The sequence below is a fragment of the Canis aureus genome, chromosome 30 (assembly GCF_053574225.1).
Source record: "Canis aureus isolate CA01 chromosome 30, VMU_Caureus_v.1.0, whole genome shotgun sequence".
Lineage (NCBI taxonomy): Eukaryota > Metazoa > Chordata > Mammalia > Carnivora > Canidae > Canis > Canis aureus.
This window is the reverse complement of record NC_135640.1, coordinates 40385956-40411693: the sequence shown is the minus strand read 5'-3', so window position 1 is coordinate 40411693 and position 25738 is coordinate 40385956. Positions and strand designations below refer to the sequence as shown.

At 55.5% G+C, this 25738-nt stretch overlaps 1 protein-coding gene across 2 annotated transcripts in view; it reads left to right on the top strand.

The window, feature by feature from the left end:
- Positions 1-118: 118 nt before the first annotated feature.
- Positions 119-25738, top strand: part of PRDM15 (PR/SET domain 15) — a 65182-nt gene continuing 39562 nt past the window's right edge. The window contains exons 1-5 of one of the 2 annotated variants that reach the window (XM_077879281.1): positions 119-186; positions 20308-20353; positions 21060-21153; positions 22962-23115; positions 25094-25346. In XM_077879281.1, coding sequence (XP_077735407.1) covers positions 20317-20353; positions 21060-21153; positions 22962-23115; positions 25094-25346 — 538 coding nt within the window. In that variant the 5' untranslated portion in view covers positions 119-186; positions 20308-20316. Of the gene's footprint in view, positions 187-906; positions 1023-20307; positions 20354-21059; positions 21154-22961; positions 23116-25093; positions 25347-25738 lie in introns of those variants that run through there. The other variant, XM_077879282.1, reaches the window with a different exon arrangement.

Here is a 25738-nt window from a genome sequence, read left to right as displayed (position 1 = left end):
GGGTCCGCCGGCCCCCGTCCGCGCCGCCCGCTCCGCCCGCTCCGCCCGCGCCGGCGCCTCTCCCCGCGGACTACAACTCCCAGAATGCCCCGCCGCCGCCCCCCGGCTTCCGGTGCTGCGCAGTTTCCGGAGCGGATCGCAACCCGGAGTCCGGATCCGAGCCCGCTCTGCACATTCCACAGGCAGGTAAAGCCCGGGGCCCCGCGCCCGCCGCCGCCCCCGCGCGCCGCCCCGGCCCCGCCCGGCCCGCGCCCGCGCCCCGCGCCCGGCCCCGCGCCCCGCGCCCGGCCCCGCCCGCCCGCCGCCCGCCCCGGTCCAGCCGCCATGCCGACTGTTCTTTGTTACATTCGCCGGCTGCGGGCTCCGTGGGCGATCGGAGTCAAAACCCGGCTGGATTTCCCGGAGCCGCTCCGGGATCGCCCTGCGCGCCGCCGCCCCGCGCCCCGCGCCCCGCGCTCCGGGCCCGCCGCCTCCGGCCTCCGCCGCCGCCGCCGCCGCCCCCCCCCCCGCCCGGGGCTCGGGCCGCGCTCGCCCGGGGGTGCGGCGCGGGGCTCCTCCGCCCCCGGCCCCGGCCCGCGGTCCCCGCCCCCGCCCCCGGCCCCGGCCGCCCTCGCCGCCCGCCCGGCGGGATGTCAGCGGCGCGGTCGTCGGAGGCTCCCCCAGCACCCGCGTCTGCAAACCCGCGGGGGGGCGGGGGCAGGTGACACGGCGGCGCGCAGGTGGAGGCGCTCGCCAGGTGCGCGGCGGGGTCGCCATGCGGACCCCCGGGAGCCCCCCCCGCGCGCCCGCCCTGCTGGAGCCCCCGGCCCGGGGCGCCCCGGCCTCCCCGACCTCCCCCCGCCCCCGGGGCGCGGCCAGCGGTAAGCGCAGGTGTGACCTCGCGTGCACGCGGCCCCTCCGTGCATTCACAGCTGCCGGCGCACCGCCCCGTCTGCACGAGCCACTTCCCTAAAAATCCAGATTCACTGGAGACGTTCGGAGAAGCCGGTGTGGTTCCAGGTCGTATCGCCGAGGATGAAAAAGTAAAGCAGCCACTGGCCCTGTGAACAGCCTCAAAGGGCAGCGGGGGGACAACTCGCCCCCCCCCGCAGCCCCCCCCCCCCGCCGCCCCCAGTGATACTTTGTATCACATCTGTAGGGTTTCCCATTGTCCACGTTTTCCCAGCTCCACGGGGCTCCTCCGCATTTCCCTGACATCACCAGCCTTTATGGCGAATGGTTAAGACGGAGACCTATAGTTTGGGGTTTGGAAGGGAAAAGCCACCCACATCTCTCCTTTTCGGAGTTTTCCCCCTGTTGACATCTCCGACTCCTACTTTTGCAAAGAGGAAAAAAAGTTCCTGATAGTATAAGGTTGTGTCTTGTTGGGGAAGCACAAACGAAGGTGATTTTTTTTTTATACCCCCTAGAAGATACATATATTAAAAAAAAAATTAACCCCAGTTATAAGGCTGGGTCATTAGAGTTGGGAAAGATCTCTGTTTGCCTCCGCTAGTACCTCCCTCATTATTATTCTTTTGATATCGTTATCTGGGGAGGAAGCCAAGGAAGAGAACGCGCCTCCCATTTTGCAGACTTTAGGGGAGATTTAAGGTACGTCTCTGATCCACGTGATTTCAGAGGGCAGGTTTGTCAAGCAACGACTGACACGGTCTCCTTTGCACGTGCGTGAGGGATGGGTGGTGGCTGCCCAGCTCACCTCAAGCAGTTCATGGGTGTGTGTTTTCCTCCCTTTGGCCATTCGTCCGGCAAATATTTATTCATTGTGGGCCTATCATGTGCTGCGTGCTGCTCGGAACAAGAGCGAAGACCCTGCCTCTTGAACCTGATGATGTTCTGGAGGGAGGGTGGCGGGGCAGGAGCGGGGTGGGGGGGACGTTAACAAGAAACGGTACAATTCAGTTAGGGAGACGGAGCCAGGGACCTTTGGGCTGAGACCAGCGCAGGGGTGAGTCTGTCACGGGCAGAGGAGCGGCAAGTGCAAAGGCCCTGGGGCAAAAGAAGCTTTGCATACCCAAGGATGAGAAAGGGAGTGTGACCCAGTGGGGAGGGTGCAGGAGGGCAGCACACACTGTCCGCCTTCCTGAGTTTATCCTGAGCACCAATGGGTGCCACAGGGGGCTTTGGGCAGGGGTGGGACACGACCCTGTGGTTGCCACGTGGGGAATCCAAGCCTGACAAGATTCCATTACACACAGGGTGGAGGCAAGAGGCAAAGGGGGAACCAGGACAAAGTGTATATCCCTAGAGCCAGGAGGCCCTGCTGCCGATTTGGTTGGGAAATGTGCAGTGGGCGACAGCAGGTGCAGGTGACAGGTGTGTGCGGACTGGGGAGGCCGGAGTGGCGACCAGGGGGAGTCAGGGCCCTGCAGGCAGCAGCATCTTCAGCCTCTGGGGTGGGAGAGACCCCTGCTGGGGGCCTGGCGTCTGGGTCCTCGCCTTCCCTATGCACTCCGATCTGAGGAAGGGTCCGGCAGAGAGCAACCCCCATCTCCAGGCTTGGGGTGGGTGGTGGCCCTGGGGTGCAGAACCTCAGAATGCCCGCAGATAGGTGGGTGTCGGGGGGAGTGGCTTCTCTGCGTGTAGGAGACCTCAGGCTTTCCACGGACGGAGGGGGTGGGGACCCGTGAGTGGTCACGGGGGTCGCTGATGAGTGGCCGCAGGAGAGGCTGGTGATCGAGCTCGTCGCTCTGCAGAACGAGGCTTCCCGCGCTCAGGTTCAGAGGAACGAACAGGAAGAGGCTGGAGGTCTGTCGCTGACAGGTGAAGCGCCCGAGAGGCCTCCCGCCCCAGCCAGCCCCAGCGGCTTCTGTGCTAGGTGGCCCTTGATCCAACCGTGAACCGTGCGCTGGCGTTTTGTTGGGCTCAGTGGGGTTCCAATGATCGCAGCGCTAACTCAACCCGGAAGGAATTCTCACGCGCTCTGGTCACAGAAAATCAAGACTAATTTGATTTATGGGCGTAAATGGACGCGCGTCTTTGCAGGGTGGGCAGTAGAGTCATTTCGGGCACGAACACGGAGCAGAGGGTTTAGGGCGTCTGCAGGGAGGGGGCGGGAGATCCCAGGCAGAGACGCGCCCCGAATTTCCTGACCGTGGAGGGGGAGCTCGCTCCTCTGCCTCGCGAACAGATGGCACCAGATATCACACTGCTGTGCTCGATTCCAATAGACGTGTTTAGAAGAGTGACCTAACGGTTTTATTTTAAGAAGCCAATATTTATAATATGCTGGAAATTACGTCCCTTGCAGCTGTTAAGACTAAGGACGAGCAGTCTGAGCTGTCGGCCCCAGTGCAGGGAATGTCAGCCTGGAGCCAGGCATCAGGTGGGGTCGGGCCCGAGGGCCGCCCTGGGGACACGGGGATGGGAGGTGACGTGGGGGCAGGTGCCACGTCCAGAGGGAGAGAGGACCCCGGGGCAGCCTGGGTCACCCCTCCGCCGGGGGTGGCTTTGGACAGGAGAGGAGCTGGGAAGGCGCCCCCAGAGGGACCCGGGGGTGGGGCAGAGGGCCTCCTGCAGAGTGCCACCTGGTGCCTAGCGCTGATGGAGGGCTGGCTCCACCGGCTGGGAGGTGACATGGGAGGTGACAACGCTTGGGTGGAGCCCTGGGGCCCATCCTCCCAGGCAAGAGGGAACGGGCGGTGAGGAAGCCAGTTCTTTTGCAATAGAAAGAACCGGGGCTCTAGAGCCTTGGGGGAGGTGACGTTAAGGAAAACATTCCTGTTTGCTTTAACGCATGGGCTTGGGCTGAGGCTGACGTGAACATTCCCAGGCTAGAGGTGTGTACTGAGGAGGCTGCGGGTGGCACCCGGCCCCCCAGGGGAAAGTGGGCGTGGCCTGCCCATGTGGGGCAGGGCACGAGTGCACTGCCCAGGAGGGGCCAGTTGGATGAGGTCCTAAGGATTGGGTAGGACTTTGACAGATGCAGGGAGGGCATTTCCAGAACAGGAAACCAGGAGAAGGGGCCACGGAGGCTGGAAACTGGCTGTGGATGATGTGGGGCGCAGAGGAGCCCTTGGAGGGGTGCCGGGGGGCAGCTCGGGGTCACAGCGCGGGCCCCGCTGAGGCCTCTCATCCTAATAAAATCCACAGAAACCCAACTCTGGGCCCTCCCCCGAGCCTTCCCGAGCCTGCAGGCTCGCAGTTCCACAGACTCACATACAACTGAAGGGCATCTTCATCTCCGAGATGACACCCTTCTTTGCCGGGTCTGTGCCGCGTGTCGCAGGCTCCGCTGGGCTTGTTCTTGGTCTTGGGCACGATCGGCGTCTCTAGCTCGGACCTGCGAGCGTTGATGGGTTGCCAGTATCGGCAGAACCCCGGTACCAAACGGCCTTCTGCCCTTGGTGCTGCGGGAGGCAAACTCTTTGAGAGTCGGGGTGTCCTTAAGTCACGCTCCACGCGAGGATAATGCTTGGGATGCTGTGGCAGGGCTGTCACTTCCCGTGCTCTGGGGAGGGGAGCCCGAACCTTAGAGAAGGAGCCGTCCGCGTGGTTCGCCTTTTGTAAGTTTGAGGACGAATGTGCCAAGTAGTTGCATAGGAAGTTTGCCTTTGATTGTGACCACAAACGTAGGTGTGACTTTGGCACCACGTAGGCCCAGGGGGTGACGGGATCCTGGCTCCAGTGGCCGCTTCAGTCCTGTTAGTTGATCCTATGTTCTCGGTCTCTGCTCGTCCCTTGGGGTCCCTCCCCCCCAGCACCCCTGACTTCCCTGGACTGCGTTCTGGCCACGGAGCTCCCCCTGTTTCTGCTGAGAATGCATGAGGGTCTTCCCATCACCGGAGCTCTCAAGGGGGCCCAGTTTGAAAGTGTCCCGCAAGGCCCATTATTAAGAAGCAGGCCTCACCCTCCCCTGTATAAATGTGTGTGTGCAGAAAGACAGCGGTCAGGTGGGGCTCTCACCAGCATGAGGAAATCCATACGACCTCAGTTTGCGCCATTTTCAGGGTGGCAGGGTGCAGACCACTGTCCCCCATCATCGCTCAGCAACCCTCTTAAAGAACCAGACGTGAAACATCAGAGGTACGGAAGTGATCTTTGGTGAAACGAAGGGGTTCAGGAAGAGAAAGCAGGAGAAACTCTAAAAGAAGTAACACACACACACAAAAAAAATAAAAAATAAAATAAAAGAAGTAACACAAGAAAATCTGCAGGTGGGAGGGGGGCCCCAGCAGTGCTCAACCCCGAAGCAGGTCGAGGATGCGTGAGGACACAGAAGGAGACAGAAGATCTGAAAGCTTCCGGAGGCAGGGAGTCCCGGACAGAGGGTCGCCAGCGAGGACGGTGACGGCCCTCCCCTGCAATGCTAGACACTGGGGGGGACCGTGGCGTCCTGCCTTCTCGGTCTGGGTGAACATGACCGTGTGCCTTGCAAACCATTCAGAGACTCTAATAAAGACGTCTGCAAACACAGCAAGTCTTCTCCAAAGATGTGCCTCCGTGCACCCCTCCGAGGAAACCACAGGGCACTGGGCCCCCTGATTGAGAGAGTGGACCCAGGATGGAGGCCAGGGTGCTCAGGAGTCAGGAGTCTGGGCGCCTAGGTCAGGCCTCCAGGGCAGGCTCGGGAGGGCTGTGGGGCAGACAGACCGTGAGGAGGAGCGGTTACGGGACGTGGGAAGAGGTAGCTGTGGGCACGTCACCCCAGCACTGCCACATCTGCCACCAACAGCGTCTGCACATGCACACACGACAGAGACACGGACACAGACAGTACAACACGATCTACACTCCAACACGCACAAGGCCTGCACCGACGACAACGTAAGACCACCATGAAACAAGTCCACAAAATCTGCAAACCCAAGCTCTCCGCAAACATCCCACGACAAAAGCTGCACGTAAACAGCAACAGGACCTACGAAACAACGCACGCAGCAGAATCTACGCACCGCACCAAGTCGACGTGAAACGATACACAAAAGTCGACTAACCAGACGAGACCTACACGAAACAACCCGCACCTCCGTGAAGGTTGTTCACTGCGCCGGAGCCACACACAACCAACGTGACCTACCCTATGCAACATCACACAACGAAATCTAATATACACAGCCAGCAACAAAGTATGTACAGAAAATAAGAACTAATAAGAAAAAATAAATCATTACCCTTTAACAGGTCATACTAGAAATGTATCAATAATAAATTTGTTCGAGCAAGCAGGCGGTAGTGTTTTCAGAGTCATGATATCGGATCTGCTGATTGAACCAAATCTACGTTGGGGGAAGCCGGGCAGGGGGAGACAGTGGGCAAGCTCTCTATTCGTCTCTATTCATCATAAGCACGAAGGGTGCAGCCCCCAGAGGGGAGCCACCGGGGGGGTGGGGGGAGTCCCAGTGGGAGCCTGTGCACACCAGTCGTGGAAGCTGAAAAATGCGGACTAGAGAGAGGCCCTCGGGGAGGCCGGGTAGGAAACCAAGGAGGTGGAGGGGCTGCCTTTTGGCTTCCACGGTGCGTGTCTGGTTTGTGGCTATTCACTTTTATTTTTTAAAGACTTCTTTATTTATTCAAGGGAGAGCGAGCAGGGGCAGGAGGGCAGAGGGAGGGAGAGGATCTCTAGCAGACTCCCCGCCGAGCACGGAGCCCAGTGCAGGGCTCAGTCCCAACACCCTGAGATCATGACCTGAGCCCAGGTCAAGAGTCGGACGCCCAGCTGATGGCACCACCCAGGTGCCCCTGTAGCTGTTCCCTTTAATTAGAGAGGAAATGACCTGGGATGAAAAAGAGAAAGAAGAGGGAGTAAGAGGTCCTGCTGCTCTGTCATCCGAGGGCCCTGCCCGGAGAGGTGGCTTGAGCTGGGGGCCGGGGCCAGTTTCCATCCCGAAGGTCATGTGGGTATGTGCTGCGTCCCCCAGGGGCCCTCCTGCCCCCAGGCCCTGGCTCTGGAAACATCGTACCTGTCGGGGAGCTGAGGCCGTCCCTAAGTTAGGAAGCTGCTGACCTGGTCATGTGTGCCCGCAGCAGAGGCCCGTGTTCTGTGTCCATCCCACTTAGACCCGGCTTCCCGCGTCTGCTTCCACGAGCATCTATCAGCCTGCAGAGTCTAGAGCGAGAACCAGTGGGGTGGATGAAGTGCCTCTCGGAAGCTAGTCTCCAGGCCGTGGGATGGTCCCCACGTGGTCACTGAGGCCCAGGCCGGGCGCGGCCGCCTGTCACGCTCAAACTCCGTGCTCATGGTGCCCTCAGTGCTCAGGAAGAGAGGGCGTGGGCATTGCACGGCAGCCTGGGGCTTTATAAACAGTGCTCGGGAGCACACACGCCGTGCGGAAGCCCACGGAGAGGAAGTAACTAACACGGGGGTGTCTAACAGCCAGAGCAGGGCAGAGCCAGACTCGCACCCGGGTGCCCTGCAGCAGGACCAGGCCCTTGCCTTGCCCTGACCCACCCAGTCTGTGCCCTGGGCTGAGGTTCTCCAGCACGTGAAACAGCGTGTGCACGAGTGTCCTCGTCCAAGTAAGTTCAATCACAGCTGCGTCAAAAACACATTCCAGGAGATTTTTTTTTTTTTAAATTGCAGGACTTCTCAGGGCCTTTTTCCTGTGCCATTGTGAATCAGGACCCCAGGATGGGAATCTCACAAATTCTGCTCTGCCCACCTGCTACTTTACTTCCCTGGGGTCCCGCCCAGACCATCTTTCAGGAACTTTTCTTGCAGCACACATTTGTCAAGATAGCTCTCATCTGTTTGCTCTTTCCTTCTCATGATTTTTTTTTCTCATAATGCTTTTAATATTTTCACGGCATGTGTGCCCAGTAGGAAAATGTCCTTCTTGCTTAAAAAAAAAAAAGTCCCTGAGCCTCCGGACCAGGGCTGAGCACTTGATACGGCTGATCTGAGTGAGGAAAGCGTATATGTATGAAAAAAATTCATTAATTATTTTTTTGTATCATATTGAAATGATAATATTTGGGATATGTTAACTGAAGCGTAACCAAAATTTACATGCGTGAATTCCAGCAAGATTTCATGTAGACGGAGGCGGGATTGTTCTAGAATTTATGTAGACAGTAAAGGAACAACTATGGCTTAAACCATTTTGAAGAAGAATAAAGTAAAAGGGAAGTGCTCCCCCGAGTTGGAAGACTTATTCCAAAACTATGGTAATTAAGACGGTATTGAGTGCTCTCCACCGTGAGTGGGGCTGGCCGGGGGATTGGGGACAGATCCCTGCCGAGAGAACCCAGACGCAGACCCACACGAATAGGGCCAGCTGGTTTGGGGGCAGACGCACAAAAGCAGCTCGGTGGTGCTGACACAGTTGCTCATCGGTAGGCAGGGATGAACCTTGACCTCACGTCTTACACAAACATTAACTCAAACGGGAAATACACTTCAATGTGTAAAACTCCAGGACTCTCCTACGAAACCTAGGAGGACACTTGGGGAGCTAGGGCTTTGCGCACCGGACACTGAAAGCATAATCCGCAGAGGGGAAAATCCGTGGGTGGGACTTGATCAAATTAAAAACCTTCGTTCTGCGGAGACCTCGCTGGGAGGACTGGAAAGCAGCGCCGAAGGGAGGGAGAAAATGCTTGTGAGCCACATTTCTGATGAAGGATCGGGATACACAGGGAACTTCAGAACACACTGGGGGAAAAAAAAGACAAATCTGAGGAAATGGGCAGAGGACACGAGGGACACTCTACTGGTGAGGATTTGCAAACTGGCACACGAAAAGGTGTCCGATGTTGTTAGCCATTAGGGAAGTGCAAGGCGAAACCCTGGTGAGGTGCCCGTGTCCATCTGTGAGAGGGGCTGGAATCAAACCTGGTGACAACCCCAGATGCTGGCGAGGACGCGGAGGCGTGGGCCTCTCCTATGCCGTGACAACTCCTTAGCATGCACTTAGTAGGTGACCCGGGCGGACCCCTTGCACTTGGGGGGCATGCATCCCAGAGAAGTGACCGCTACGTCCACGGGAAACCCGTGCACACTTGTTCGTTGCAGCTTTATGTGTAAAAGCCCCAAGTGAGGGAAAGCCCAGGGGTCCCTTGGTGAGTGAATGGTTCAGCCGGTTGCATAGCGGTCCCACTGTGGAGCATCACTCGGCGGTGCAAAGGGCTGCCCTGGATCCATGCGACAACCTAAGGGACCCCAGGGGCACCTTGCTGAGTGACACGGAGGGCCATCTCCGAAGATTGCATCGCATACGATTCCATCTATATGACATCTTTGAAACGAGAACATTACAGGGACAGAGACTGGATGTGTGGTTGCTGGGAGGGGGGGCGGTTAGGAGTGGGGGGTCGGGAGCGGGTGTGACTGCAGAGGGGCCCACAGCGGCCAGGTCTTCTCCGAGTGGGACATTCCTCCTGCATCTTGACCGTGGAGGTGGCTGCACAGATCTGTCCCTGTGATAGAAGGACATCGAGCGACGCGCACACACACCGCGCCGAGGTCACCTTCCTGGTGTTGATAGCGCGCCGAGGGCTCCCAGGAATTGTGATGTTATCCATCGTTACGTAAGATCCAGCCGTCGGGGGAAAACTGAATGAAGGGTGACTGGGGCCTCTCTATGCTCTTTCGGCAATTTCCTGCGATTCTATAATTATTTCAAAATGTAGCACAAACAGCTCCCAGCATATTGCATGTGCGGCTCACCCTAGACTTGTGCTGCCGAGGTGGATCTCGTACATCGTCCCGGCCAGTCACAGACCCCCAGGACACCGTCACCTTGCTCCCGAGCCCGTCCCCCTGTCACATCGATGGTCCTGGGAGGGGCAGGGAAGGCCCAGCCAGGCCAGCAGGCAAGAGATAATCTTAATTTCACACTTACGTCAACGGCCTCCACTGCAAACGCCTCTCTCTTTGAGTTATTTTTGGCCGCCTGTGTTTTAAGATTGTGATGTGTTCATTGTGCAATGTTTCAACACGGGTTGCTTTTTCTGAACCAGTGCTTTTGCAGGTCACGTTAAGAGATCATCTTTTTCCACCTCATATCCACCGGGATGGCGGCTATAAAAGCAAATGAACGAAACCACGGGTGTTGGGAGGATGGGGAGCAGCTGGAAGCCTCGTGCACCGTCGTGGGGGAGGGGCCCCTCAGAACGTGGAACGTGGCACCACGCGATCCGGCAATTCCAGCTCTCGGTCTGCACCCAGAGAAGTGGAAGCAGGGACTTGCAGAGACACTTGCACACCCACGTTCACAGCAGGATCGTTCACAATAGCCAAGCGGTGGGACCAACCCAAGTGTCCATCGGTGGGTGGACGGCCTGTCTGCACCGTCCGAGGGAGGAGTGTTCAGGCTTGAAGAGGAAGGGCCTCTTGGCCCGTGGAGGAACCTCGCGGACACCATGCTGAGTGACATGGGCCAGACGCCCAAGGACAAATGCAGTAGGATCCCCCCATCTGAGGGACCTACGGTAGTCAAAGTCACACGAAATAATCTTTGTAAAAAACATCCACACCTTTTGTCGAGGTCATGCAGAGGCTCTTCTTGGGTTTCTTTTTCTTTTTAATTTATTTTTTTAAGTAGGTTCCATGTCCAGAGAGGAGCCCAGTGCATGCATATATATATATATATATATATATATATATATATATATATATATATTTTTTTTTTTTTTTTTAAGTTTATGTATTTATTCAGAGAGACACAGAGAGAGGCAAACACACAGGCAGAGGGAGAAGCAGGCTTCACGCAGGGAGCCCCGTGTGGGACTCAATCCCAGGACCCTGGGGTCACGCCCTGGGCCGAAGGCAGATGCTCAACCCCTGAGCCCACCCAGGCGCCTCATCTGCTTGGATTTCTTTCCCGTTCCCAGGCCCCTTTACACCGACGTGTCTTCCTGAGGATGTTTGAATTGTGCGCTCTGTGCTGGAACACAAGGGCTGCTTCTTTCCTCTCCAGGTCGCTACTGGACTCACGGCAGGTTGTAGAAGGTCCCGAAGGCTGGTGTTCTGTAGAACCATGCTGTGTTTCGATAGAACACGCCTGCGAAGCTCAGAACCATCCCACTGAGGTTTCTGGGCCTTCTGAGCTGAGGGTGGTGGTGGGATGTCTTCCCTGTATCTCAGAGTTCTGGCTGATAAGCACCCGTAACCGTGGAAATGAACCCTGGTCCCCTCACCACCTGCACAAGGCGGCCAGGCTCGGGGGCGGTGGGTGACCCACGGGCCATCATCGGAGACATGCGCACGGCTCCGCACTCTCCGACAGCCGTGCCAAGGCCCCATACAGACTGTGACCTTAGGATTGACCCCAGGGGGCACAGCTGCCCAGTAAGCGCAGGGGAACCGGTGCACCTTCCTTAGACCTTTCCCTCTTTGTACCCAGAAGGGAGTGTGTAGGCTTTCCCTGGGGTGGGTGGAAGCACTCCCGGGAAGTGGAGGGCGAGCATGAAAGCAAGGCCAGGCCCAAGCTGCCGCCCCTGGAGGGCGGAGGGCACACGGGACAAGGACCTCCCTGGGGCGGGTGCCGAGAGCCAGAGTCCTGGTGCTGGAGCCTTGCCCGGAGCAGGTGCTCTGTAAATACTGGGGAAGTGAGATAAGCACGTACAGTCTCTTTTGATTGGAATGTAAGGAATCTCTTGCAGGTCTCACCGCTAATCTACGCAAACTTCTGGACCTCCCGGCCTAAGTTTTACAAACGAAGCCTTTGAACCAGCTTTCTAGCCAACTCTTAATTACCCGGAGGTACTGAGGAGTCCGGTGAAAAGATACCCAAGCTTACGGTCTGTGGAGCGTGGCGTACAAAGGGCGTAGGAATTTGAAAAGGGAGTGAGTAGAGAGATCAAGATCGAGCTTCCGTTGGAAATCTAGTAAAAAAGAAAAACCCAGACGTCGTCTGTGATTGATGACAGCTTGAGATCGCCGTTTAATAGGCAGGGTCAACCTCATTTTGGGATTTCGGGAGGGAGACTGGTTGACGGGGAGGAAGGTGTCTGGAGGGTGAGTCTGGGCTCTGTCTTAAAAGAGAAGGACTTATGTGGGGTGAGTGGCTCCCGGGGAAGCAGGACGGGGTGGGGGCGGGCAGAGAAGCAAAGTGCGGGAGGCAGGCCAGACCCCAGGAGGGGGACCTCTGCTCATGACTAGAGGTCAGCAGGGGGAGTGCAGGGACGTACATGGAGACGTGGCCAGCTCTGTTAGGAGATGTCACCCCCCCCGCCCCCTGCATGCCTGGCCCTTGCCGGGCCCAGCAAGGCTGATGGCTCTTGCCCTGTAGGCCCTGTGGGGTCACGAGATAAATAACACGCGGAAGTGATTACAGTGGTCAAAAGCGCGGTCAAGGAAAATTGCAGGGTGCTTTTAGAAAGTGTTCCAAGGCCTTAATTTGGGCAGGTGGACCAGGAAACCCCTCCCCAGAGATGTGCCAATTAAGCCAAGATGTGAAGAATGAGTAGGTGTTAGCCAGCGGCAGAGCCGAGGGAGGTTCCAGGCAGAGGGAACCGCGTGAGGGTGGCCCGGAGGCAGGAGGGCGCTTGGTGTTTCTGGGAACGAAAAGGAGGCCACTGTGGCCCGAGAGGCTCAGTGAGGGGCAAGTGGGCAGAAGAGGCTGGTGGGCTGGGATTTTCTTCCCTGGGGGCGGTGGGAAGCCAGTTGGCTTTCTGGCTGGCAGCTACTACGGTTGGGTTCAGGTTTCCAGAAGCCGCCCCCTTGGCAGTGTGGGAAATGGGGTGGCCGGCCAGCGGGGAGCAGGAAGGCCAGAGGCCCCAGCAGCCATCCAGGAGGGGGAGGGTGGGGTGTGGTTAGGGGAGGTGCTGGAGGCCGTGGGGAGGGACCCTGGGGCAGGACGAGCCCAGGTCTCTGACACCCACGTTCCAAGATGTGGGAGACACAGGAGGGCCCCGTGGGGCAGGGAAGCCGGGAAAGGTCAGGTGCTCATTTCCTGCACATTCAGTGGCTCGTGGCCTCCAGGTGAAGGTGTGGGACTCCGTGGGGCATTACCTGCAGCGCAGGTGTATCTCAGAGGCACGGAAGTGGGTGTGGCTGCCAGGGGAGGGTCCCCCGGGGAGTGCTGACAACCCAGGGGAGCTGGGACTAGGGTGGGGTGGAGGACGCATCCCCTCGGGAGGGCAACTGGAGGACAGGGACAAGAGTGGACGGTGGTCGGCCGTGTCCCGGGCGACCAGTCAGGTGAGGTGCAGAAAAGGACACGCATCCAAAGCCAGCCTGGTAGAAGGACTTGCAAGCAGATGGATGAACAGACACGGGACAAGTGTGTGTTGGCACCATGGACACGTAATTTTGTTGTGGAAGAATTGGAGACTGAAAACAGCAGGCAGCTGCCGCCGCGCCCCATCCCTGGGCCGATGTGCCCCGTGTGTCCCTGTCCGGGAGCCCCCGCTGGCCGTGCGCGGAAGCCAGCCCTGGCCGCAGCCCTGAGTTCCTGTGTCCGCATCTCTGCGCCTCCTTAAACGAGCTCAGGCGCCCAGCATTGGGATTTCCCGCTGCACAGCGACGGCCACGCACGCTCGGCTTCCACCCCCTCACCCTGGGCTCACAGTCACTTCGGGGCTGTCGATCTGTCCTCCATGTCTTTTCTTTTTTTTTTTCTTTTTTTTCCATGTCTTTTCTTTAATTGAAGTTTGAGATCGTCATAGATTCCCTGCAGTCGTTAGAAAGACTGCTGCGTGATCTCCCGTGCCCTCTGCCCGGGTCCCCAGGGCTGGTGACACCGTGCAGAGCTCCAGCGTGAGGTCACACCCAGGATGCTGATGGCGACACGGTGCAGGTGCGGTGCCCGCCGCCCCCACGGGGGTCCCTCCTGCCACCCGCCCCCTCACAGCCTCACCACCGTCCTACCCGAACCCCCACCAGTCACGATTCTAGTTCCCCCTCTCTGAATTGTCGCTTCAGGGAGGTTACATAAATGGGGTCAGCCTATGCGTGTGACCTTTTGGGATTGGCATCCTTCCCTCAGCACCGTCCTGGAGAATCCCCCAGCGCCCGTTGTGTGTGTATCACCGGTTCGCTCCTTCTCATTGCAGATAAGTCTTCCGGGCTGCGGGTCGACCCCAGACGGTTGGGTCACCCGTTGGGGGGCCTCGGGGCTTGTTTCCAGTCTGGGCTGTCGTGAACAAGGCTGCTGTGAACAGTTGTGCTCAGGCTTTTGTGGGGATGGCCGTTTTCTCTGGGCTAAGTGCCCACGAGCGCGGTGGCCGGGTCAGAGGCCAAGTGCCTGTTGGTTTCATCAGAAACTGCCACACGGTCTCTGCTCCCGCCAGCCACACACGAGTGCTCATCCTGCGCCGCGCTGGCAGGTGTGTGCCGGCAGGTGTGTGCCCGCATCTCAGTGATGTGCTATGACCACATTTCCCTGGCGGCAAATGGGGTCGGGCACCTTTTCCTGTGCTTATTTGTCATTTATATATGTTCACCGAAGAAATGCCTGTCGTGTCTTTTGCCCATGTACTGATTGGATAAGTTTGTACATGACTGTTGAGTTCTGAGAGTCCTTTGCACCTTCCGGGTGTGGATGTGCGGTTTGCAGAGATGCCTCCCGGCCTGTAGCTGGTCTTCTTCCCCTCATCACAGTGTCCTCTGTTGAGCAAAATTTTAAATTTTGATATAGTCTAATTAGTTCTCTGTTTGTAGACTGCACTTTTGGTGACAAGTCTAAAAATTGCCTACCCGAGATCTCAACCATTGTCTCTTATATTTTTCTAAAAAAAAAAAAAGTTGCTATATGCTGTCTTGAGTCTAGGATCCATTATGAGTTAATTTTTGTATGAGATGTGACATCACGGTTCATTACGGCCCCTTTCCCTCGTCCACTTGTCCCAACACCGCTTGCCGAGAGGCCGTCTCTCTGCCCTTCCTTCGTGAGTTGCTTTATGTATGCATCCACTGAAAACCAGTTGAGCGTATTTGTTTGGGTCTGTTTCTCGGTTTCCGTTGACCTGTGGGTCTGTCCCTCCATCACCAGCAGCATCTTTACTGTGGCTTAGGCTGAGGCTTGAAATGGGGTAGACTGGGTCCTCATGGGAGTTTTCTTTTCCAAGGCTGATTTTCACAGCCCATATGGGTGGGGCCTGCCTGTGAGCTCCCACAGAGAACATTCATCTGGGATCGCCCTCGCCCCCATGGCCCCCCAGCTGACACGCAGGTAGTCCCCATTTGATCCCAGCTAATGTTCATGATAAATGTGGTTTCCCGATGCATTCGGGTGGTCTCCCAGTGACCCCAGCCGTGGTTCGCTGGTTCCCTGTAGCAGAGACCGTATGTGTACTGGAGAGATGTGCGGGTCGGCAGCCTTGCTCAGACCTGGGGGTTCTTGAGCACAGAGTGCCAGGACCCATCCCAGGGAGTCTCTGCTTCAGCAGGTCTGGGGAGGGGCCCAAGAACCTGGTATTTCTGATTGATTCTCAGGAGCTGCTGGTGGTGGTCCAGGGACCCCACTTTGAGAACCACTGGCATAAATGTTCCCAGATGGGTGGTTAAAATGGCCAGCTTTCACACCTACTGTCTTTTTTGCTTATTTTCCCTAAAACGCTACCTGTAATCTCCCATCCTGGGATTTGTTACGCACCGTGAACGTCTGGAGACAGGGCTTCCCTCCTGAGCGCGAAGGGGATTTTGCGAAGGGCGCGGAGGTCCAGGTGCCCCCTCCCTTCAGGCCTGACCCGCTCGCTGTCCAGGGTGGCTGTGATCTGTTTCCTGGGCTGCAGAGAACCATTGTGGAGGCCGTGTTTCAGGGATCGGAGGCTTCTAATAAGGGATGTTCTTTCCCGGGACTCAGACATTTCGGTATAACGACAGCACTGGTGGTAAAAAGGCCTGAGCCTCCCGCTGTTTCCTGCCGCTCTCATATTCTTCCTGTGGCCACAGTGAAAACCCAGTCGCCTGGGTTTCCTGCCCCAGCTGCGTGCTTGGAGGAGCCGCTTCTTTGGGGGCCACTCCAGGGGCAGGAGACTCAGCTTCACGTCCCCCAACCCTTGCCGAGGGGTGCAAGCAGAGGCAGGTGCTGCCAGGAAAGAGGCAGCCCCCAGGGCTCAAGTATTCTTGAGGCTGTTGACCTTGTCTGCACAGTCCCATGCTTGCAGGTGCTATAGGGACCCCACACTCTGCCCCGAGCCTGCAGCTCTGGGCAGCCTCTTCAGAGTCTGCTCTTGCCTTGGCAGGACCCTCGTCATTGGGAGGCAGTGCCGGCAGGTGGAAGGGTTCGTGCCGGCAGGTAGATGGTTCTCAGGCTCCTCGGGGCACTTCAGCAACTCATGAAAGCAGGTTTCCACATGTTCCTTCTGCCTCTTTGCCCCTCTTCGCCTTCTGCTCGGGGATCTGCTCCTGTCCCCATCCCAGATTGGCCCCTGACCACACCCCTGGTACCCGTCTGCCAGGAAGCCTTAAGTTAAACCACAGCTCAACTCACAGCCACATGAGATACCTTTTAACTTAAGTAGATGTTCCAGAAAAATAGTGGGCTGTGTTTAGAAAAGTAAACACCCTGGTTATTGATCTTTAGCACTTTTTTTTTTTTTTTTTTTGAAGGGATGGGGGAAGGCAGAGGGAGAGGGAGAGAGAGAAACTTAGCAGGCTTCTCGCCTGATGCAGGGCTCAGTCCCAGGACCCTGAGGTCATGACCTGAGCTGAAATCAAGAGTCGGACGCCTAACTGACTGAGCCACCAGATGCCCCGGTCCTTGGCACTTTCTTTCTTTTTTTTTTTTTAATTTTATTTATTTATTTATTTATTTATTTATTTATTTATTTATTCATTCATTCATTCATTCATTCATTCATTCTTTCTTTCTTTCTTTCTTTCATGAGAGACGCACAGAGAGAGGCAGAGACACAGGCAGAGGGAGAAGCAGGCCCCATGCAGGGAGCCTGACGCGGGACTCAATCCCAGGACTCCGGGATCACGCCCTGGGCCAAAGGCAGGTGCCAAACCGCTGAGCCACCCAGGATCTCTCCTTGGCACTTTCAAGGCAGATTGGAAATCCCATCTCTCTGCCTTGTCTCCTCGTTGCTAAATCAAGTCTTCCACAGTGTAGTCTGTGAATCTCTCTTCTCTGCTCACATAAACGTGTTCGGGGAATCTGAGTTTTCATTTGGACTCTGCATTGTCTGCTTTTCATTCTTCAGGCTGCTGCTGGGGATGGAATGGGGACAGAGGCCTTGTGAAATCAGCATTCAGGAGGTAGCCAACCTGCATACTTCCCCAAAAAAGAACCTAGCAATACAGAGGGGCTCCGACGAGAGGTGGGGTGCAGGAAGGCTGTGCCGGGTCAGCTTCCTTGGGGGATAGAGCAAGTGAGAGAGAAGAGGAATTATTATTTTTAGTGCAGGCTGGGTGTATGGTACTTTATACTTTATGTTCCCCCTAAAACTATATGAAGTGAGCATTAAAAAAAAAAAAAAACCCTATTTTAATTCCACTATGGTTAACATACAGTGTTATGATAGTTTTAGGTGTGCAATGTAGTGATTCAGCACTTCACACATCGCCCGGTGCTCATCGTGGCAGGTATACCTCTTACTCCCCATCACCTGTCTCACCCATCCTCCTGCCCACATCCCCTCTGGTGACCGCAGTGTGTTCTCTGTACTTAAGAATCTGCGTTTTGATTTGTCTCTTTTTTTTTTTCTTTGCTCATTTGTTTCTTAAATTCCACATATGGATGAAATCATGTGGTATTTGTTTTTCTCTGACTTATCTCACTTAGTATTATACCCTGTAGACCCGTCCATGTTGTGGCAAATGGCAAGATTTAATTCTTTCTTTCTTTTTTTTTTTAATTTTTATTTATTTATGATAGTTACACAGAGAGAGAGAGAGGCAGAGACATAGGCAGAGGGAGAAGCAGGCTCCATGCACCGGGAGCCCGACGTGGGATTCGATCCCGGGTCTCCAGGATCGCGCCCTGGGCCAAAGGCAGGCGCCAAACCGCTGCGCCACCCAGGGATCCCGATTTAATTCTTTCTATGGCATTAGTAATATTCCATTGTGTGTCTGTATATATACACATGATATATGTTTACATACAGGTGCATACGTGTGTGTATATATACATATATGTGTATATGCATACATATATATATATATATCACATCTTCTTTATCCATTCATCAAGTTTTTATGTAAAGATGTTTATTTATTTATTCATGAGAGACATAGAGAGGCAGAGGCAGAGGGAGAAGCAGGCTCCATGCAGGGAGCCTGATGCGGAACTCGATCCCAGGACCCCGGGAACACGACCTGAGCCGAAGGCAGGCGCTCAACCGCTGAACCACCCAGGCGTCCCCATTCATCAGTTGATGGACACTTAGGCTGTTCCCACATATTGGCCTATCGTAGATAATGCTGCTGTAAACAGAGTGCATGCATTCCCTTGAATTAGTATTTTCATATTCTTTGGGTAAATAGTAATGGAATTACTGGATCATAGGGTAGCTCTATTCTTAACTTTTTGAGGAACCTCCATTACCTTTTCCACAGTGGCTGCACCAGCTTGCATTCCCACCAACAGCACACGAGGGTTCCCCCTTCTCCACATTCTCGCCAACACCTGTTGTTTCTTGTATTGTTGTGTTTAGCCATCCCAACAGGTGGGGGGTGATTTCCTGGTTGATGATAAGTGATGATGAACAGATATCTTCACACGTGTCTGTTGGCCGCCTGGATGCCCTCTTTAGAGAAATGTCTGTTCATGTCTTCTGCCCATTTTTTAGTTGGATTATCTGTTTTTTTGGATATTAAGTTGTAGTAGCAGTTCTTTTCAATAACTCTTTATCGGATATGTCATTTACAAATATCTTCTCCCATTCAGTAAGTTGCCTTTTTGTTTTGTTGATTGTTTTCCTTTACTGTGCAGAAGCTTCCCGAAAGTTCATTTTTGCTTTTATTTTCTTTGCTTTAGGAGACATTCCTAGAAACATGTTGCTATGCCGATGTCAGAGAAATTACTGCCTGTGCTCTCCTCTAGGATTTCTATGGTTTCAGGTCTTACTTTTAGGTCTTTAATCCATTTTGAGTTTATTTTGTGTTTGGTGTAAGAAAGTGGTTCAATTTCATTCTTCTGCAGGTGGCTGACCAGTGTTCCCAACACTATTTGTCTTTTTCCTGTTGCATATTCTTGCCTCATTTGCTGAAGATAAATTGACCGTAAAATCATGGATTTATTTCTGGGATCTCTATCCTTTTCCACTGATCTGTGTGTCTGTTTTTGTGCCAGTACCATACTGTTTTGATCACTCCAGCTTTGTAGTGTGTCTTGAAATCTGGGATTGTGATGTCTCCAGTTTTTCCTTTTTCCAGGCTACGTTGTCAATTTGGGGTGTTTTGTGGTTCCATGCACATTTTAGGATTGTTTTAGTTCTGTGAAAAATGCTGTTGGTGCTTTGAAAGGGATCACATTAAGTATGTAGAATGCTTTGGGTGGTATAGACACTTGAACGATACTTGTTATTCGGATCCATGAGCATGGGATGTCTTTCCATTTGTTTGTGGCATCTTCAGTTTCTTTCACCAGCATTTTCTGGTTTTCAGAGTATAGGTCTTTGAATTAGGTGAGCATTTTTATTTCCATTTTATAGGTCAAAGAATCTAGGCCCCAGAATTAACATGTCCAGGTCACCCCTCAAATAAGTGTGGGGGGTTCTAACCTCACAGGATCAGTCGAAAACAGAAGTGACTGATCTGATAGAGTTTTATGTGGCGAGCACCCTGCTCCACGATGCCGTGAATTGCTCTGGTTCCCAGGAGACATGGGTGTGCACTGGGCGTCAGACACAGGGTAGCAGCTGAAAGAAGATAGAGGTTGTACTAGACACGATTGCCCTGGAGAGGAGTTCACAGTCCAGTGACGGAGGAAAGAGAACCGGAAGTCACAGTAGGAAACCGACTTTTAAACACGGTGATGTGTTTATTTTACAAATGGAACCCAGTGACTAATATAGAAAGATGAAAGTCTGAGCTCATAAAGACTTTCTAATCTAGCGGGCATTCAAATCATTTCTTTTTTTTTTTTTTTTTAAGATGACTTATTTATTCATGAGAGACATGCACAGAGAGAGGCAGAGACACAGGCAGAGGGAGAAGCAGGCTCCCTGCGGGGAGCACGATGCGGGACTCGATCCCAGGACCCCGGGGTCACGCCCTGGGCCAAAGAGCAACGCTCAGCCACTGAGCCACCCAGGTGCTCCTCAAATCACTTGCTTTTTAATAAAAAAACGACATTTTTTAGGTGAGAAAACGTCTCAGCGCCCCCAGCCTCATCACAATAAAGGGGAGGCCCCTGCTCAACGCCTTCAAAACCCCACGTAAAGTCCTTCGAGGAGCCTTTCACAGGAATTGTCCTTACAGATTGCTCTGGCAAAAAAGCTTGTCACTAACAACAGGCCCTTGTTTCCTGGCAGGTGTCAGAAATGGCCGAAGACGGGAGCGAGGAGATCATGTTCATTTGTAAGTAGCCCCTGGCCTGTCCTTGAGCACAGATGGCCGCGCCACTTACTGTCCCAGCAAAGCCACATCCACGTTTTGTTTTTATATCACAGAAAAGCTGTTTCTTTTTAAATTGAAATGACTTTGCTTGCTTTAAGAAACAAATTTAAAATACACGGTGGCTGGAGGGGAGGTGAGTGGGGGGACGGAGTAACCGGGTGACGGGCATTGAGGAGGGGCACCTGATGGGATGAGCGCTGGGCGTCACACTGTATGTTGGCAAATTGAATTTAACGTTAAAAATAAAAAGATTATTGCGTGAGAAATGCGCTGCCAGAGTGTGGTGTTAAAAGGATCATCTTTCTCAGAACTCTGAGCAAAGGGGACTTTGCGGGGGGTGGCACTTGATTCAGAAAAGTATGCCAGGGGTTTAAAAAGAGATTTATGGTGTGTTAGATTTATGGTAAACAGGTTAAATAGGTGAATTTCCATTTATTCTCGTTCCTTGGGAAGATCTAGTTCTTTGTCCCCACAGAGTAACCACATACGTTGAAATGTGCCATCAGGCAAGGTCTTTTCCTTGGGGGCCACATCCTGTGTTTGCACCGTTGTTATATTTGTGGGGGGGCACCGTCGATCACCCCCGTCGGGCAAGGTGCCTGCGGTGTCCTTGGGGGGCCCCCCTCCCAGCACTGTGTCCCCTCTGATGCTCTCGTGTCTGTTGCAGGGTGCGAGGACTGCAGCCAGTACCACGACTCTGAATGTCCTGAGCTGGGCCCTGTGGTCATGGTCAAAGACTCCTTTGTGTTAAGCAGGGCGCGGTGAGTGGCTGCCTTGAGCTGTTTGTTTATAGTCCTTCCTGTCTGACAGAGTTGAGCTCTATGCCTTTTCGGGTTCCCCGGGTCCGGTTCCGACGTGGGGGCTCCCCCTGCAAGCCCAGGCTGTTCTCAGACACCGGCAGGGCTCAGCTCCGACCCTGTCTGCCCGGAGATGGCATCGGACCCCATATGCAGGGCCCAGTCCCCCGAGCCCGCCCCGCACCCCCCACCCGACGCCGGCCGCACGCCCCCGGCTCCCACATGAGCCTCTGCCCCACGCCACAGATTGGAGCTCCTCGGCCTCCTGCTTTCACGTTGCTGGAGCCGCTCACAGAGCCCCGGGCAGCGCTTACTAACCAGCCTGCTAAAGGATGTGATCGATGATATATATGAACGAACAGCCAGATGGAGAGACGTGAAGGGGGTGGGGGTCCCAGGAAAGGACGGGGAGCTCCCCTGCCCTCCCCTGCACCCACCCCCCGCCCCTACAAGCTCACCAACCTAGAGGCTCCCTACCCAGTCCTTTTGGGTTTCACGGAGCCTTCATTACACAGGCAGGACTGACTGAGTCATGGGCCACTGGGTGACCCAGCCTCCAGCCCCTCTCCCACCCTGGAGGTTGGGGTGAGGGCGGGACCGGAAGCTCCAACTCTGCACCCACATGGCCAGCCCTCTGGGCACAGCACCCGCCCTGGGGTGGGGGGCCAGAGGTCACCGTCATTAGTGACCAGACACCTATTTCCCCTTTTTGGCTCTGAAGTGTTCTTCAGGAACTGTGGGTGGAGCACTTAGGTCTGAGAAGTGTCTTTGGCCATCTGAATGACCAAATGTATATTTCTTAGAAATCATGATGTCACAGGAGGAAACCACAAAAGGAGAAGGCAGGGCTTGGCGCCTGCCTGTCCTCAGGTTCCAGAGGGCATCTGTCATTTCCATCCCACTGGGAATGGAGTAGCCAGCCACCGGCATGAGCCAAGACACGTTTTGAAGGCTTCGGAGCAAATGTCTTGCTCTAGTTCAGAGTCCCTCGGGGCCAAGCTGGCCGAGACACAGCAGGGCAGCCGTGAAGAGCCGGCGGGCCAAGGCTGCAAGTCGGCTCATTCAGTTTTCCCAGCAGCCCAGATCTGGGCCTGACAGATGCCCACTGTGGGCAAAGGTGGGACCCAGGGTGGTGAGTGCAGGGAGCCAGGCAGAGCCATCACGGCTTCCAGGGAAGCACTGGCTTGTCCCCAGCCTTAGCTCATGTCGGGGTCCTAGCTCACAGGCCTTCCTCCTCCAGTGCCCTGTCTTCGACACTCTCATAGTTTAGGTAAAAGCGTCCTCCGCTGGCCCATTCAGCCTGCTTGGAAACCCTGTTCCACTCCTGGGAATGCCGTGGCACTTTCTCCTTTCTCGTGGTGCTTTGCCCGTGGCGCCTCATCGTGGAGCTCCCTGCCTCTCCCCAGGCTGTGTGGCTCCAGGGACCAGAGCTCGGTCCCATGCATCTCTGCTGTCACAGCCCACCCCTGATGGCAAAGTGGTGGTTGGTCCCCTGGGTGGGGATTTCAAACACAGCCTTTAGTCAACGGCCCCTTCCTCCTTGTGTGCGCTGGGTGAGTACTGTGAAGTCCCTGGGGCCAGTCCAGAGCTGGGTGCACACTGGCCACTGGCCCTCACCACCTCTGTCCCCAGTAGGAAGCTCTTGGTCACCCCAGAGGAAGGCATTGCAGCAAGAATGAGCTTTGGGGCCTTCTTAACCAACTGTCCCTGCCATGGGGGGCTGTCCTCAGCTGGCGGTGCTTGGAGCTGAGGGCCTCCTGTTCCATTTCTAGGTCATCCCTCCCTTCCAACCTGGAGATCAGGAGACTGGAAGACGGGGCCGAAGGAGTGTTTGCCGTGACTCAGCTCGTTAAGAGAACACAGTTTGGTCCATTTGAGTCAAGGAGGGTTGCCAAATGGGAGAAGGAATCTGCGTTTCCACTGAAGGTAAAGGCAGGGCCCGTGGGGGCTCGGGGACGGGTGAGACCTGCTACCCGGGCGAGGGGAGCCACGCGTTCAGCTGACCGATCTGTGACTTCAGCCGCTTCAGAGACCCTAGTTCCGCTTTCTTCCAAGCCCCTGGTTCGTGTTTGATTTTAGTTTGTTTTTGTATCACAAAAGCATTAAAGTTAAGCAAGCAGTTTGCACTTTGCAACGTTGCCAACCACCGAAGACAGCGTGTGGCAAATGTGTGCAAGACCACAGTGCCGCCTTTACTTCCCTCACGGCCTGGGCTGGGTACAGCCTCCGGGGGCCGCTGCCTGCACCTCCTGGGGCCGTGTAGGCACAGCCGCTCTCACACCAGAGCCAGGTGATGGGTACTTCGCAAAGTGCTTTCAAAAGGAAGGGGTTTCCTTTAAGCAGTGAAGAGACACCAGTGCAAAGTTTATCAGCTCTAGGAAAGCACATTGGACTGAGAAAAGACAAATTTTGTGTGAAATTGAGCTTAACAGGATGGATGTAAGTTGCAGGGAGGCTTTGAGTTCTCGAAGGAAGATGTATGGAAGCGTCGTGAGGCCAGGAGACTCCGGTTCTGTCCCCGTCCCGAGCATGTGCCCAGGCCAGATACGCCTCCAGAAACGTCTGTGAATGAACAGTGAGGACCAGGGCGCTGGTCCTGTTGCAGTGACCCACAGAGAGAGTTTTTCCTAGCAGCCCTAGGCAGAGACCCGCGTGTTCCAGGACAGACATGAAATGGGTAGCTTCGGGCAGTTCTTGGAAAAGTTGAGCTCACAGGGCAGACTTCAGCAAAATGGGGAGGAAGGAGCTATTTGATTTGTTTGCAAACAAAAGAAATGAAAGAAAAAAATTTTTTTTTAACATTTTGTTTATTCATGAGAGACACAGAAAGAGACACAAGCAGAGGCAGAAGCAGGGTCCCTGTGGGGAGCCCGATGTGGGACTCGAACCCAGGACCCTGGGGTCACGACCTGAGCCAAAGGCAGATTCTCAACTGCTGAGCCATCCAGGCGTCCCAAGAAAGTCTGTTTTATGTGAAGGAATAAAGAAGCCTGAGGCCAAGCCCCGCAAAGGCCATTGGCTGCCATCCTTCGCAGGACCCGGGGCCCTTGAATGCACGTGGTTGCTGTGGGTACGTGGTTGGGACGAGGACCCTTAGGAAGAGCCCTATGTGCCCGTTTTGGCTTCCTTCAGTGACTCGGTTCTTGAGGTCTGTGTCTGACACCGACTCATTCTCAGTGCCCTCAGCATTGAGCGCCCATGTGCCCTGGGGGGTGGGGGTGGCTCTCTGCCCACCATGGTGAGTGCAGAGGCTCCCAGGAGCACAGCCCACACCAGCTGCCCTCAAGCACTCCCGCCTCAGAGGGGGCCTCTGGCTCGTCGGCAGTGGGGAGCCCGTGCAGGAAAAGCTGAGAGAGCCCCAGGCCCCCCTCTACTCATGTGGTTACCCCAACCCCAGAATGTTGACGTTCCTCGCTGCTGCCATCCATTAAGCAGCAGCGCGGTGTTACAGGCAAGGGCGCAGCCTCTGAGGGCTGGCTGGACTCCGCAGACACACCTGTGAGAGCGGGGAAGAGCGCGGGTGTCCTGGTGCCCACCCAGACCACGCGGCAGACCTTAGGCAGCCTCCTTCCCAGCTGGGCCATGCACTGCATCCGGGTGTCGGGTGACACCTGGACCAGGAGTAGAACTCAGGTGTCACTGGGCCCACTTGGAACCTGATGAGCGCTTGAGTGTCCACCCTCTGTACCTGGACCATGGGTAGACCTAAGGCTTCCCCATTCCTACCTGGGCTGTGCACAGAACTCAGGTCCCCCGATGAGCCCTGAATCAGGTTCTGTGTGGAGCCTGATCTGGCCTCTGGTGCAGCCCGGTCTGGGCTGGTTGGCCCCCTCCCCACGCTGACCTGCAGATGTCAGGTAACCAGCTCCTTCCCTGGCCCCTTGGTGGCCATGCCCACCCTCAGGTGTTCCAGAAGGACGGGCACCCTGTGTGCTTCGACACCTCCAACGAGGATGACTGCAACTGGATGATGCTTGTGCGGCCAGCGGTGGGGCCTGAGCACCAGAACCTGACGGCCTACCAGCACGGCAACGACGTGTACTTCACCACCTCGAGGGACATCCCCCCCGGCGCTGAGCTGCGCGTGTGGTACGCGGCCTTCTATGCCAAGAAGATGGACAAGCCCATGCTGAAGCAGGCCTGCCCCGGTGCCCATGGTACGTGCTGCCCCTGTGCCTGGTGTCCGGCGGGGACGATGCTGGCAGGCCGGTGCTGTGTGGGGAGGAGGAGCGGATGCCCTTGACCCCCCGGGGTCGGGTCTGTCATATTGCTAGTTAAAGGTCTGGGCTCACCCCTGAGCTCGACACTGGCTGGTGGGAAGTGTCCCATGGGAACTTGGGTGCTAGGACACAGCAGGCTGATACTCAGCTCTGCCCGCAGGGCTTTCTACGCTATAACGCCTCTGCACCCACCATCCTGCAAGGTGGCACGATTATCTCTGTTTTGGGGGCAGAGGAAGCAGAGTGCAGAGACGTTAGGGAGCCTGCTCTGAGTCACAGAGCAGGAGACAGAGGAGTCGGGATTCAACCCGGAATCTGGCTCCAGGCTG